Source organism: Chiloscyllium plagiosum, unplaced genomic scaffold (genome assembly GCF_037043375.1).
Source record: "Chiloscyllium plagiosum isolate Xiang-an unplaced genomic scaffold, Cpla_swu_hap1 HiC_scaffold_30, whole genome shotgun sequence".
NCBI lineage: Eukaryota > Metazoa > Chordata > Chondrichthyes > Orectolobiformes > Hemiscylliidae > Chiloscyllium > Chiloscyllium plagiosum.
The window spans coordinates 30,421,184-30,434,240 of NW_028270168.1; the positions used below are offsets into that span (position 1 = coordinate 30,421,184).

Consider the following 13,057-nt stretch of genomic DNA (forward strand, 5'->3'; position numbering starts at 1 on the left):
TCTTCAATGTGAACTTCACTTTCTTGGCAACTGTGTAGTAGTCACTCCTATCGATGGTATTAATGGTCAAACATACCTGCTGCAGATAGATTGAAGATAAGATCAAATAAATTTCTCCTCCTTTTGATGAAGATACAAAGGTTGAAAAAGAATTGAAACTTTGCTTCAGTGTAAACAGATAACTTGCCAGATAACTTGAAATGTCATTTAAGAAAAAAATCTACTGAGTGATTCAAATAACTCATTGTTGTCAGCAATCACCGTCCATCTAGGAGTTCTGTGGATCCTTGCATGGCTGATAAACCTAATCCTCGAGCCGCAAATCTGACCGCACATTTGGCAGGTGTGTCCGGGAGGTGGAATTGGACCTTGGCCTTCAGATAATGACATTCCTTGCTCTGGTTCCATTCCAGACTACTTCTTGCTGAAGGATTTTCTTGAACAATTGTCACTTCACATAGGAGTTTCCTCCAAGTCAATTTCTTCTGCATGAAGATCTCAGTGCGTTGGCATCGATATTGCACTTTTTTTGCAGGAAGCCCTCAGAGGTTTTGAAGCATTTTCCTTTTTCGAGTCTTCCTTGAGTTGGATGAAGACAGTTTACTTTGGCAGTCGGAACTTGTGAATGCTAAGCATGTGGCTGACCCAGCGGAGTTGGTTTTGAATGATCGTGATCATGATGCTGGTGGTATTAGCTGCTCCAAGAATGTTAGTGTTAGTGTGCCTGTCCTCTCCGCTGATGTAACAAATCCTTCTCATTGATGGTACTTCTGAAGGGTCTTGAGGTGGTCTCTGTACGTAGTCCAAGTTTCAGAACCAAAAAGAAGAGTCAGAAGTGTGACTGTCTTATACACAGGGATCTTGGTATCAGCACAGATGTCATGGTTGTCAAAGACTGTGATACTTAGGCATCTGAAAGCAGCGCTCACAGATTGGATTTGATATTGAATTTTCGCATTGATGTCAACCTTGGATGATAAGGAGCTTCCCCAGCAGAGGAAATGTTCCATATTTTGGGATGATTTCTCCACGGAGGGATGGACTGGAACTTGACCTCAGATGGGCTGCTAAAGGATTTGAGTCATCTTGATGTTGAAACTGTGACCAATTTGACAGTATGCTTCCGTGAAGGCATTAAATGAGACTTGAACATTTCTCTTTTGAGAGAGCAGAAATTGCATTGTCATCTGCCTACTGAAGTTCCACAAGTCAATGTCGTTTTCTTGGATTACAGCCAGTTGGGTTTGACAAGGTTTCCACCCTTCTGTAAATAATGTCAAACCACTGTACTTGACAAGGTGAATAGTGATGATAAAGATGGAGTAATGGGTGGGGATGATGACATCCCTGCTTGACCTCAAAGGATTCTGTCATTATTACCATCAGTGAGGACCATTGCCGACATCTTGTCTTGGAGGAGATGGAGAATGTTGATCAAGTTTCGCTAAACAGGCGGCCTTTGACAGGATCTTCCACAGCAGTTCCCGATTGACTGTGTTAGAAACCTTGGTCAGATCAATAAATGCTCTGTGGAGTGGTTGCTGGTGTTCCTGGCATTGCTCTTGGAGTTGTCAGGCTGTGAAAATCATGCACATAGTTCCACAGTTTGGTCAGAAGCCACACTAGCTTTCAGGAAGGATTTCCTCAGAAACTGGAAAGAAAGTGCCTCGCAAGGACTTGGGCAAATATCATCTTGGTGATGGAAAGTAGAGGATTCCTTTGTAGTCATACCTGTTGGGGAGGCACGGTGGTTAGCACTGCTGCCTCACAGCGTAGGGGACCCGGGTTCGATTCCAGCCTCGGGCGACTGTCTGTGGAGTTTGCATATAGTCCCCATGTCTGCGTGGGTTTCCTCCAAGTGCTCCGGTTTCTTCTCACAATCCAAAGATGTGCAGGTTAGGTGAATTGCCCGTGCTAAATTGCCCGTAGTGTTCAGGGATGTGTAGGTTAGGTGTATTAGTCACGGGTAAATATAGGATAATAGGGTAGGGGAGTGGGTCTGGGTGGGTTACTCTTCGGATGGTCAGTGTGGACTTGGTGGGCTGAAGGACCTGTTTCACACTGTAGGGATTCTTCGTAGAATTCAGCAAGCCTGTTCTTTGCCCTTCCCGGGGACAAGGCAAACAAGCATTGAGCTTATGCCTTTAGGATAGTAGATTTGTTAAAAGTGCCCTTCTGACTCCAATGTTACATTATTGTTTCTGTTACTTTTGGGTGCATCTAGTATTTTCCTGCAATTATCATTTTAACAGAGTAGTTGTCAGTTTGATATAAGTGTCTTCTGGTTCAGCTTTGAAATGTTCCTTCCTACTCATTCAAAAATGAAATTCAGCAAACTTTGTTTGAAGGCCATATAGAATTTTGCTTCAATGCCAAATAGTTTCTGTAGTAAGATTGAGTGAAACCGATTGATTAACATATTATGGAAGTTAATCTGGCAAAGACAAAGTTTTATTCTAGAACAAAAATGTGAAGTTATTTTTTGTTACAATCTTGCAATTTTACCCGTGGTTAAATGCCAGATTATCTGCAACCAAACTTGGGTGAGGTTAGCTAATCAGTTTCCCCTTAATTTACATTTATTGTCCGTTTCTGACACTGACTACAAAGTTGTCTTCCTATTAACTTTCATGAGGTGACAGTGCTAAAAACTGCTTTCAAACATTCATATCTACACAACTGAAATAGCATATAGCTGTCAATAAGCATAATTAGGAATCAGTTGTATGGGCTTTCCCAGTCAGATTGTACGAAAATGTGATAAAGTCATTATCTGACCTCATTCTCCATCCCTAATTGTATGAAATGTGAGGAAAAAGTACTAATCAGATCAATAACCCATTCTTTAATTTCAGGTACACCCCTGTTGGTCGATCTTTCTTCTCTCCACCTGAGGGTTACTACCACCCACTGGGTGGAGGGAGAGAAGTCTGGTTTGGTTTCCATCAGTCTGTCCGACCTGCCATGTGGAAAATGATGTTGAACATTGATGGTAGTGTATTTTCTGTTGAACAGTTAAATTGATTAATTGTCCTTTTACCTGTTATTGAAGGTCAAGATTGTCTGTTTTAAAAAAAAATTATCGTGCACATCCTGAGAATGAATAAATTACACCGGCTCGGGCATAAAAAATATGGCCACATTAGACAATGAACATGGGACCATCTGTGCAAGTATACTCTGGCAAAAGGTTTTTTTTAATGAAAGGAAGGCTGCTTTGCAATCAGTTACATTATAGAAAGCAACTGGCAAAATTAGGATTTTTTAAAAATGGTCCTTTTAGTTGCTCTGCAGGCAAAAATTAACATAAAAGTATCAGTTTGTTATGATAGCTGCATTAACATTCATTGCTTTCACATTTAAAACAGCTGTGAAGAGAAAACTGTTTTGTGCTGTCAGTTACTGTCCTTTTCATAGGTGTCACTGTAAACTTTATGGTTCAATGAACGCTTGTTCAACCTGGCCCACCTCATTCCCGAGAACTTGGGACAGCAAACATTGCTGAAGCAAATTATCCTGAATGCACCCTAAGAAATTTTGCTTCTCTGTCCCCTTTACCCTCCAACTACTCCAGTCTATTCAAATATTCCCCATAATAGTTACTGTATAATTTTTGAACATCTCAAATTTTTCTCATCCTTACCACTATTTGGTGGCCAATAGACTACATTGAGAAATGCCTTTTTCTTTGTCCCTTGGCTTTAGCCAAATCACTTCAGTCATTGCCCCCCCCACCCCGCCCACTGTAATGCTGCACTTAATCAATACTACTCTCCCACCTCATTTTAATTCTTGCCTATCTTTCTTGCACACTTTGTCTCCAGAAATATTTAACAACCAGTCCTGCTCTTCTTCGAGTCAGATATCTGTTTTAGCTACACCATCATATTTCTATATGGCAGTCCCTGCCTAAAATTCGTCAGTCTAGTTGAGTATATTTGTGCATTCACATATTGGAGTAATTACTCGAAATGCTAACTTGTCTGTTAGTGACATCAGGCTATGTCAGACGTTAGGATGTGGCTGTGCACATACATCCAGTTCACATTTCTCTGTCAGGATTTGTCAGCATTATTGCATGAACAGATTTCCACACCTTTAGTTCATGTTAGTTTTTAGAAGCGATACCCAATACCCATGCTCCTCGGTTATTTTCCCCAGCTCCTTACATCAATTTCACTCCAGGATGGGGTGCTGCTTAGTCCCTCGTTCCATCAGTTTTAACCCCTGCGGGAGAAAGTGACTGTTCAGAAGTCAAGGAAGCTTTGATTAGCTAATATCCCTCTGAAGCGTGTAATGTTTTGTTTCAGCTGATTGTACTGGCAGCAGCATCTTTGTGCCAGCTGTTGCTGCTCTATAACTGGGCAATGATGTCTCACTGCGCATTGTGTTCCTGTGATTGCACACTCATTGCTCCATCCAAAGATGGCCATCCAAAGATGGCCCGTGTGGGCGGCACAGTGGCCCAGTGGTTAGCACTGCTGCCACATAGTGCCAGAGACCCGGGTTCAATTCCCGCCTCAGGCGACTGACTGTGTGGAGTTTGCACGTTCTCCCCATGTCTGCGTGGGTTTCCTCCGGGTGCTCCGGTTTCCTCCCACAGTCACAAAGATGTGCAGGTCAGGTGAATTGGCCATACTAAATTGCCCGTACTGATAGGTTAAGGGGTAAATGTAGGGGTATGGGTGGGTTGCGCTTCGGCGGGTCGGTGTGGACTTGTTGGGCTGAAGGGCCTGTTTCCACACTGTAATGTAATCTAATCTTCACAATAACCATGGTCTTCATACATACAAATACACAGTAATACTGATTTAGACTTTATTATTTTTTCCCTTACTCTGAACCCACCTATTAACTACTTATTTGCTATCCTAGTGCTGTCTCTCTCCTGGTTCTCAGATTGCTGCCAATTCTTTTTAAACCCTTCCCAAAGCACCAGGAAAACACTCTGCAAACAACTGAGCTGCAGTTCTGTTTGAGTGCAAACCATCTGCGCTAAAACCAACCTCTCACTGTCTCATTAGGTCTCTTTAGATATGTATGCTCTCTTTTCCTCCTCTTCATGGGTCCTGTCGTGACTGAAGGCACGTGACTGCCCACCAGTCTTTTTGTAGCAAAAACCTTTTGAAATGATGCAAATAGTGACTTATTGTATTGCATTTGTCATGATGCTGTTTTATATCCTTATGTGCACATTCTGATATGGTTGAAAGTTGTTTGTTAAAGCTGCAAGTACAAGCACTATGAAGTGAAAACGGGTCCCCTGTTGTTATCAAATGGTTGTATTCCTTTCCTAAGTAAATGTCAGCTTGCATTTATGTAGCCCCTTTTATGAAGTTTCCCTATGTTAAAGATGCTGTCTTATTGCAAGCTGTAAAGCGTGCTTAGGATTGCTGTGGTGTTTCTTTTAAAGTTACTTTTCACCTTTTATCATTTTTGTTAAGTTTTTTGCCAGTCACTCTTGAACAACAATTTTAATCTTACATGTTGTACTTGTTAGTTATGAGTAATAGTAATTGACTATGATCTACTTTTACCTTATTTTAGTATCAGCAACAGCTTTCTACAAAGCTCAGCCTGTAATTGAATTTATGTGTGAAGTCCTTGACATACGGAACATTGATGAGCAGCCAAAGCCTCTTACTGATTCTCAAAGAGTGCGTTTTACGAAAGAAATTAAAGGTAGGTTTCATCATTTGACTTTTTGTTTTGGCGTTCTTGACATTTGGTCAATATTTTATAAGTAAACACAGCTAATTGCATGCAGCAAGGCACACAAACTGTGATAAATGACCAGAAACGCTATTATTATAAGTATTTGCTGCGGAGGAAATGCTTGCCCAGACACCTGAACAACTGTGTTTTCTCCATGTAGATGCTTTCACAGTAATCTTGCATTCATTCAACGTCAATATTTTGCAATGAATGGATTTTTCTTACATGCAGTCACTCTTGTAATGCACATTGTGAAAACCAATGCATATAGTGAAAGATCCTACAAGCAGCAAATTAAAGGACTACCACATTTTTTATGTTTGATCAATTAAATAAATAACTGTGGATGCTGAAGATTCAGAAGAAAAACAGAAATTGTTGGAGACACTAGTCCTTCAACAAGGTCCTGCATGGTACACTGGTTAGTGAGGTTTAGAATTTTGTGGGAAGCTAGGGAAGAGATTATTGGGCCCCTTGCTGAGATATTTGTATGATCGACAGCCATGGGTGAGGTGCCGGAAGACTGGAGGTTGGCTAATATGCCTTTATTTACGAAAGGCTGTAAGGAAAAGCGAGGGAACTATAGACTGGTGAGCCTGACATCAGTGGTGGGTAAGGTGTTCAAGGGCATTCTGAGGGATAAGATTTACATGCATTTGGAAGGGCAAGCACTGATTAGGAATAGTCAGCATGGCATTATGCATGGGAAATCGTGTATCACTTAATTGAGCTTTTTTTTTGAAGTGATGAAGGTTGATGAAGGCAGCATAAACTTTGTCTGAATGTACTTCAAGATGTTCGACAAGATTCCGCATAGCAGACTGGTTAGTAAGGTTAGATTACAATGGGATGCAGGGTGAGCGAGCCAGTTAGATACAAATTTGGCTTGAAGGTAGGAGAGAGAGGGTGGTGGTAGAGGATTGCTTTTCAGACTGGAGACCTGTGCCCAACGGTGTGCCACAAGAATCAGTGCTGGGTCTACTGCTTTTTGTCATGTGAATAAAGGAGATATGGTTAGTAAGTTTGCAGATGATGTCAGAGTGGGTGGTATAATGGCCAATAAAGATGATTGGGCAACAGGATCTTGATCAATTGGGCTGAGAAGTGGCAGATGGAGTTTAATTTAAATTTTGCATTTTGGTAAGGCAAATCAGGGCAGGACTTGTACCCTTAATGGTAGAGCTGTGGAGAGCGTTGTCAAACAATGAAACCTTGGGGTGTGGGTGCATAGTTCCTGAAAGTGGAATCGCAGGTAGACAGGGCGATGAAGAAGGCAAAAGTAAGGACTGCAGATGCTGGAAACCAGAGTTTAGATCAGAGTGGTGCTGGAAAAGCACAGCAGGCCAGGCAGCATTCAGGGGAGCAGGGAAATCGACGTTTCGGGCAAAAGCCCTTCATCAGGAATAGAGGCAGGAAGCTTCCAGGGTGGAGAGATAAATCTGCATACAATTGTGGTCACCCTTCTATGGGAAGGATGTCCACCCTGGAGGCTTCCCGCCTCTATTCCTGATGAAGGGCTTTTGCCCAAAGGGTGGTGAAGAAGGTATTTGACACACTTGCCTTCATTGGTCAGTGCATTGAGTAGAGGTGTTGAGATGTCATATTGCATCTGTATGGACATTGGTCAGACCATTTTTAGAATACTGTATACAATTTTGGTCACCCCTTTATAGGAAGGATGTCGTTAAACTTAAGAGGATGCAGAGAAAATTTACAAGGATGTTGCTGGGGCTGGAGGGTTTGAGTTATAGGGAAAGCCTGAATAGGCCAGTGCTTTTTTCCTGGAGTGTCAGAAGCTGAGGTCCGATCTTATGGAGCTTTATAAAATAATGGGCATGGATGGAATGAATAGCCGATGTCCTTTTCCTAGAGTGGGGGAGTCCAAATGTAAAGGGTATTGGTTTAAGATGAGAGGGGAAAGATTTAAAAAGGACCTCAGGGGTAACTTGTTCACACAGAGGGTGGTGTGTGTATGGAATGAACCGCCAGAGGAAGTGGTAGAGGCTGGTACAATTACAACATTTAAAAGGCATCTGGATGGGTATATGAATAGGAAGAGTTTAGAGGGATATGAGCTAATTGCAGGCAAATGTGATTAATTCAGTTTGAGATACCTGGTCAGCAAAGATGAGTTGGACTGAAGGGTCTGTTTCCATGCTGCATAACACCATTGTTCTAGGTCTGGCTGCATCTGTGGAGAAGAAGCAGAGTTTATGTTTCAAGTCCAGTGACCTTTCTTTAACTCTGCATTCTCTCCACAGAAACTGCCAGACCTGCTGAGTTTCTCCAGTAATTCCTGTTCTTGTTTCATTTCTTTAATTGATGTGGTTTGAGAGATGTATTTTGGCCAGGATACTGGAGGACTCTCCTCTTTGAATTGGCTCATGGGGTCTTCTACATTCACTTGAGCCACTAGGTAGGACTTTGGATGAATGTGGGTCAGTGGTTAGCACTGCTGCCTCACAGCACCAGGGACCCGGGTTTGATCCCAGCCTCGGGTGACTGTCTGCGTAGAGTTTGCCCATTCTCCCTTGTCTGTGTGGACTTCCTCCTGGTGCTCCGGTTTCCTCTCACAGTCCAAATATGTGTAGGTTAGGTGAGTTAGCCATGCTAAATTTCCCATAGTGTTCAGGGATGCGTAGGTTAGGTGTATTAGTCATGAGAAATTTAGGGTAGGGCAATGGGCCTGGGTTGGATACTCTTCGGAAGGTCGGTGTGGACTTGTTTGGACAAATGGTCTGTTTCAACACTGTAGGGATTCTATGGTACTTCTCTGGTGAAAGGTGGCAGTGCAGCACACCCTCCAGTATTGGACTGGAATATTGAGTTAGAACTATGGGCTTAGAACTTTGGCTGCCAGTTCTTATAGCTTTGTCTCCCATTCACCCAGTAACCTGCAGCTAATGAATAGTCAAACCCAAGACTGCAGGTTTTGTTTAACCAGCAGTCAGAAGACCCATTTTTCACTACTTTATGCATTTAGTGATTTAACTCTGGCTGTTTAAAGATTTGTGAGGTTACTGCAAAATATTCACAGATTTTCAGATCAGCCTAGCTGCAGTCACATCATTGGTACATTGTGGAATTTCACAATCTTGACATATTATATTTGCAGTGGCCAGTTCATTATGGCTCCTCCATATGTAAGTAAATCTGGAATGTACTTTACTCCATCCCAAAGGAACATGCCTACAATTTCATCTGCAATACACCCTGTCAATTCTACAGCACACTGTTCGTACTTCACAGAAACATCAGTCTAGGTTACGCGTTTAAGTTAGATGGGGTTTAAACTAGTCTTCTAACTTGCTGTGAGTACCTGCTTGAGGCCACCTATAAATTTGTAAAATTGTTGTTTGAAATGGGCAAAATTCTACATGCCCTGTACAAACAAAAAAAGGGTGCTTGGTAGTAGACTTATTTTTGGTATTTCTTTCTTTGGTCCATAGCAGCTTTTAATAATGTACATAAGTGGTAATGATAGACCTGTTGAAAAGTAACACGTTGCATTCACACACAATTAGGCATTTTAGAGATGAAGAGAGTTTAAAAGTAATGCTGCAGCATGAAATTCCAACTTTCCAAAAAAAAAGAGTTGGATCATTTATGGATAGTTTTTCTTCTCTATAATGCTGCTGCTGCTTGGTCTTCAGCTTCTTTTGTTCAATGTGTTGTAGGAATTTGGGTTGTAAGACAAAATAATCAATAGTGAAGCTTCTATTGAGCATGTTTTATGGGAGAACAATATCTGAAATGGAAGTTGTCTTCCAATGTATGTCTTTATTCAGTGGACAAAGCACAACAGATCTGCAGCTTCTGTTCAATAGCATTCCTCTCATTCCACAAACTATTCATATGCTGTATAAACAGAATTGCCAGGCATTTTCACGAAAAAGCAGAAGCAGTAATATAAATATTTAAACTGGAAAGGAGATTTCTTTTGTGTTAATGGTTTTCCTGTTAGCAGGTAGCCCTCCATTATCATTACCGAATAACAAAAGGCTGTGTGTATTGTCTGAAATGCTGTTGAGTGGTTTATCAGGTAAAGTGGAATATTTTCCCATACCACCCCCTCCTTTGCAAGCAAACACATTCCTGTTCCCCTCCCCTCCCTTTATATTAAGAACCACTTAGAATGGTAATCCTTTGTTATTAACTCTGTCCATTTATTCTGTGGGCATGTTTGACAACAATAGGAAGACTGTGTACTTAGTTTAACATTGGGTTTACTAATTGATCCTGCTGTTCAGAGCATTCCCTGATATTATCGGAAGGTACAGCATATAATACAGCAAGTCTGAAATGCAATGCTGTCCAAGCATTTACTGTCCTAAACTATGTCATTCATAGGACCTGTGCAGCTTCCTTGCGAGATGTGCTCATGCTCAGAAGCACAAGGGAAAATCAGGGTTTTTGGGGTTTCAGGAGCAAAAGATCATTTACACTGCATAGTTGCCTTCTGACATCTACATCAAATGCTCAAAGTGTGAGAATAGAGCATTAGTTTCATTGACTGGCATGTTAAGTCATATCCTCAATGCAGAATCATACATGCACTTCTGATATAGGTCACTGGATGACTTTCAGAAAATATTTCTTGTCTTTTGCATCCAACGCCATCAACTAATTTGGCTCAAAACCGGGAATACAATGTAGATCTTGATTGTCAGCTTATTCATTCTCTAACCAGCTGAACCATCAGGGCACTTCCAGTATTCCTGGCCTTGATCTTTTTGTTCTGATTTGTACAGGTTTAAAAGTAGAGGTGACTCATTGCGGACAGATGAAGAGGAAGTATCGAGTGTGCAATGTCACCCGGCGGCCAGCCAGTCACCAGACGTTAGTATATACTTTAATGCAATGAAATTATAGTGTTTCATTCTATGCATATATCTGTGAAAAGCAGTCAGGTTACTTGACCTTTGCAACAGACTTTAGTGGTGCACATATTTATTTCTGGGCTCTAGTGTGGTGGTGCTCATAGTTCTGAACTGAAATGTACTCATTGGTGGAAAGTAGATCTTCATTTGCTTTCAAATAGCGTAAATGAAAATCAGTAAAGATCCAAAAAACAATCTAAAATCTTGCAACAAGTGAATACAACCGTACTCCTATCCCATTTCAATTTTTTGAACAATCTGAGGCCTACTAAAATGTGTAAAAGTTATCTTAAAATTTTGGAATTATAATTGTAATAACAGCACCTCGTATTTATGTAATGCTTATACTATGGACGCTGTCTTGTGACGCTTCATTTACAGGATGCTGAGCAATACTTGAGTAAGAGGTGACTGAAACCCTCTCAAAAGTGGTAAGTTTTGCAGTGATCCTGGTAGAAAAATAGAGAAATTGAGAAGTTTCGGGAGTGCATGACTCCAATTTAGGGAAGGTGGGATACAAAAAAAGAAATCTCAACAGGTGATTTAAATTGGGATGTAGGAATTGGACTTTGTGGGTGGGATAAGATTGTTGAGGTCTTTTAAGTGAAAATGTTGAGATTATTAGTAGAATTTTACCACATAGAAGCATACTGTTTATCTTAAAGAGTGACTGCCAGTGTTTATGCTGCAAATGAGCCTCCCCTCACTATACTTCTAATCCTGAAAATGTGTTGCTGGAAAAGCGCAGCAGGTCAGGCAGCATCCAAGGAACAGGAGAATCGACGTTTCGGGCATAAGCCCTGAAGAAGGGCTTATGCCCGAAACGTCGATTCTCCTGTTCCTTGGCTGCTGCCTGACCTGCTGCGCTTTTCCAGCAACACATTTTCAGCTCTGATCTCCAGCATCTGCAGACCTCACTTTCTCTCATACTTCTAATCCTGTCAGCTTGTCCTTCTACTTCTTCCCTCATTTACTTAACTAGCTTTATTTAAATTCATCTACTCAATTCAGTCAGAATTTCACATTTTCATCAATCACTAAGCAGGTATTTCTCTGAATTTGTTTTTGGATTTATTGGTGATTATACTTGTTTTAAAAAGAAACCTTGCACAGGACTGAGATGCCTCATTCACTTTTAAGGAGTGTAACATAGTACCTTTAAATTAGGGAACTGGGAACCAGTAGAGGTTGGCAAGGCCAACGACAATGGAGAGCTGAACCTAGCACAGGATAAGATGGCAGGCTTTTGGGAGATAATGTAGTATGGAATATTATAGACCAGCAAGGAGAGTACTGGAGAAGTTAAGCTTAGAGAAATTGAATGAGAGCTTCAGTGCATTGGGAATTTTAGCTGAAAGCAGAAGCAAGGATTGTTAAAAAATTAAAATAAATAGGCTTGGGTATTGAATTGGACATGAGATGTGAAATTCATTTCAGGATCTAGCATGGTCCTCATTGAATGCTGTCAAGTTCTGCTTGATGGAAAGGAAACTGAGCTAAGGTGTAAAGTTTTTGTTGAGAGTGAAACACATTGGCCCTCAGCCTTTCTGATACGTGAGAAAAAGCCGAGTCAGGGGTTTCAATGTTTGTGAGCATCTGGTAATCACAACGTGGTTATTTTTCTCCCAGGTTCCCCTTGCAACTGGAAAGTGGACAGACTGTGGAGTGCACAGTAGCGCAATATTTCAAACAGAAATACAACCTTCAGCTAAAGTACCCACACTTACCCTGTTTACAGGTGGGACAGGAACAGAAGCACACCTACCTGCCACTTGAGGTGAGATGTAACTGCAGTTTAGCTGAAGGGAGAGCCTCTCCATAGGAAAGAGCAAGAGGTTAGGAAATTTTTGGTGAGACCAAAGACGTGAGTCTCCAAAGGGGAGAGTATTTTTTAAATGGCAGCAACTGGTTGAAACTTAAAAAGACAGACCTGGGAAAAGGGGCTGGAGAGTGAATTGGGGAGACGAACAGGCACTGTCGCAGACCAGGTGCAGGTTTGATGGCAAAATCTCATTTATAAGAATATAAATGGCAGCATATATTTTAATATCTGAAGTGTGTTGTTTAAAATGAGAATGGCAATTGGTGCAGTACAGAGCACACTTTAGTTGTGTAGAGAGTCAAGGCAATGATGCTGAAGGATAATGGAAAGTGCAGTAGCATCATCTAGTGGTAGGCAACTTGCACTTCTCGTATGATGAGCAAATGTTAACACAGCTTTCATTTCTGCTAAAATGTTTATCCCTTAATAAAAACTGTCAGAAAGATTGCAGCTCTGTCAGTTTATTGTAACATTGCTGCAACCTGTTGAACACCTGTGTGTATGACATAGCTGATTTTAAAAATACAAAAGAAGCTTCTGAATAATTTCCCTTCCCTGACAGTAAAATTCTTTGCTCTGTTTTACTGTTTTACAGTGTTACACCGTCATTTTTTGTCAGTTGTCAAAATCCTTATTTCAC

General features: G+C 41.2%; 1 protein-coding gene and 1 long non-coding RNA gene across 2 annotated transcripts in view; one reads left to right on the forward strand and one right to left on the reverse strand.

Annotated features, from left to right (window-relative positions):
* Nucleotides 1-13,057, forward strand: part of LOC122563675 (protein argonaute-1) — a 117,906-nt gene that overhangs the window by 44,057 nt on the left and 60,792 nt on the right. The window contains exons 5-8 of the mRNA XM_043717729.2: nucleotides 2,856-2,992; nucleotides 5,548-5,682; nucleotides 10,467-10,554; nucleotides 12,225-12,372. Coding sequence (XP_043573664.1) covers nucleotides 2,856-2,992; nucleotides 5,548-5,682; nucleotides 10,467-10,554; nucleotides 12,225-12,372 — 508 coding nt within the window. The remainder of the gene's footprint in view (nucleotides 1-2,855; nucleotides 2,993-5,547; nucleotides 5,683-10,466; nucleotides 10,555-12,224; nucleotides 12,373-13,057) is intronic.
* LOC122563676 (uncharacterized) overlaps nucleotides 1-13,057 on the reverse strand; it is a 94,108-nt gene that overhangs the window by 7,529 nt on the left and 73,522 nt on the right. The window lies entirely within an intron of this gene.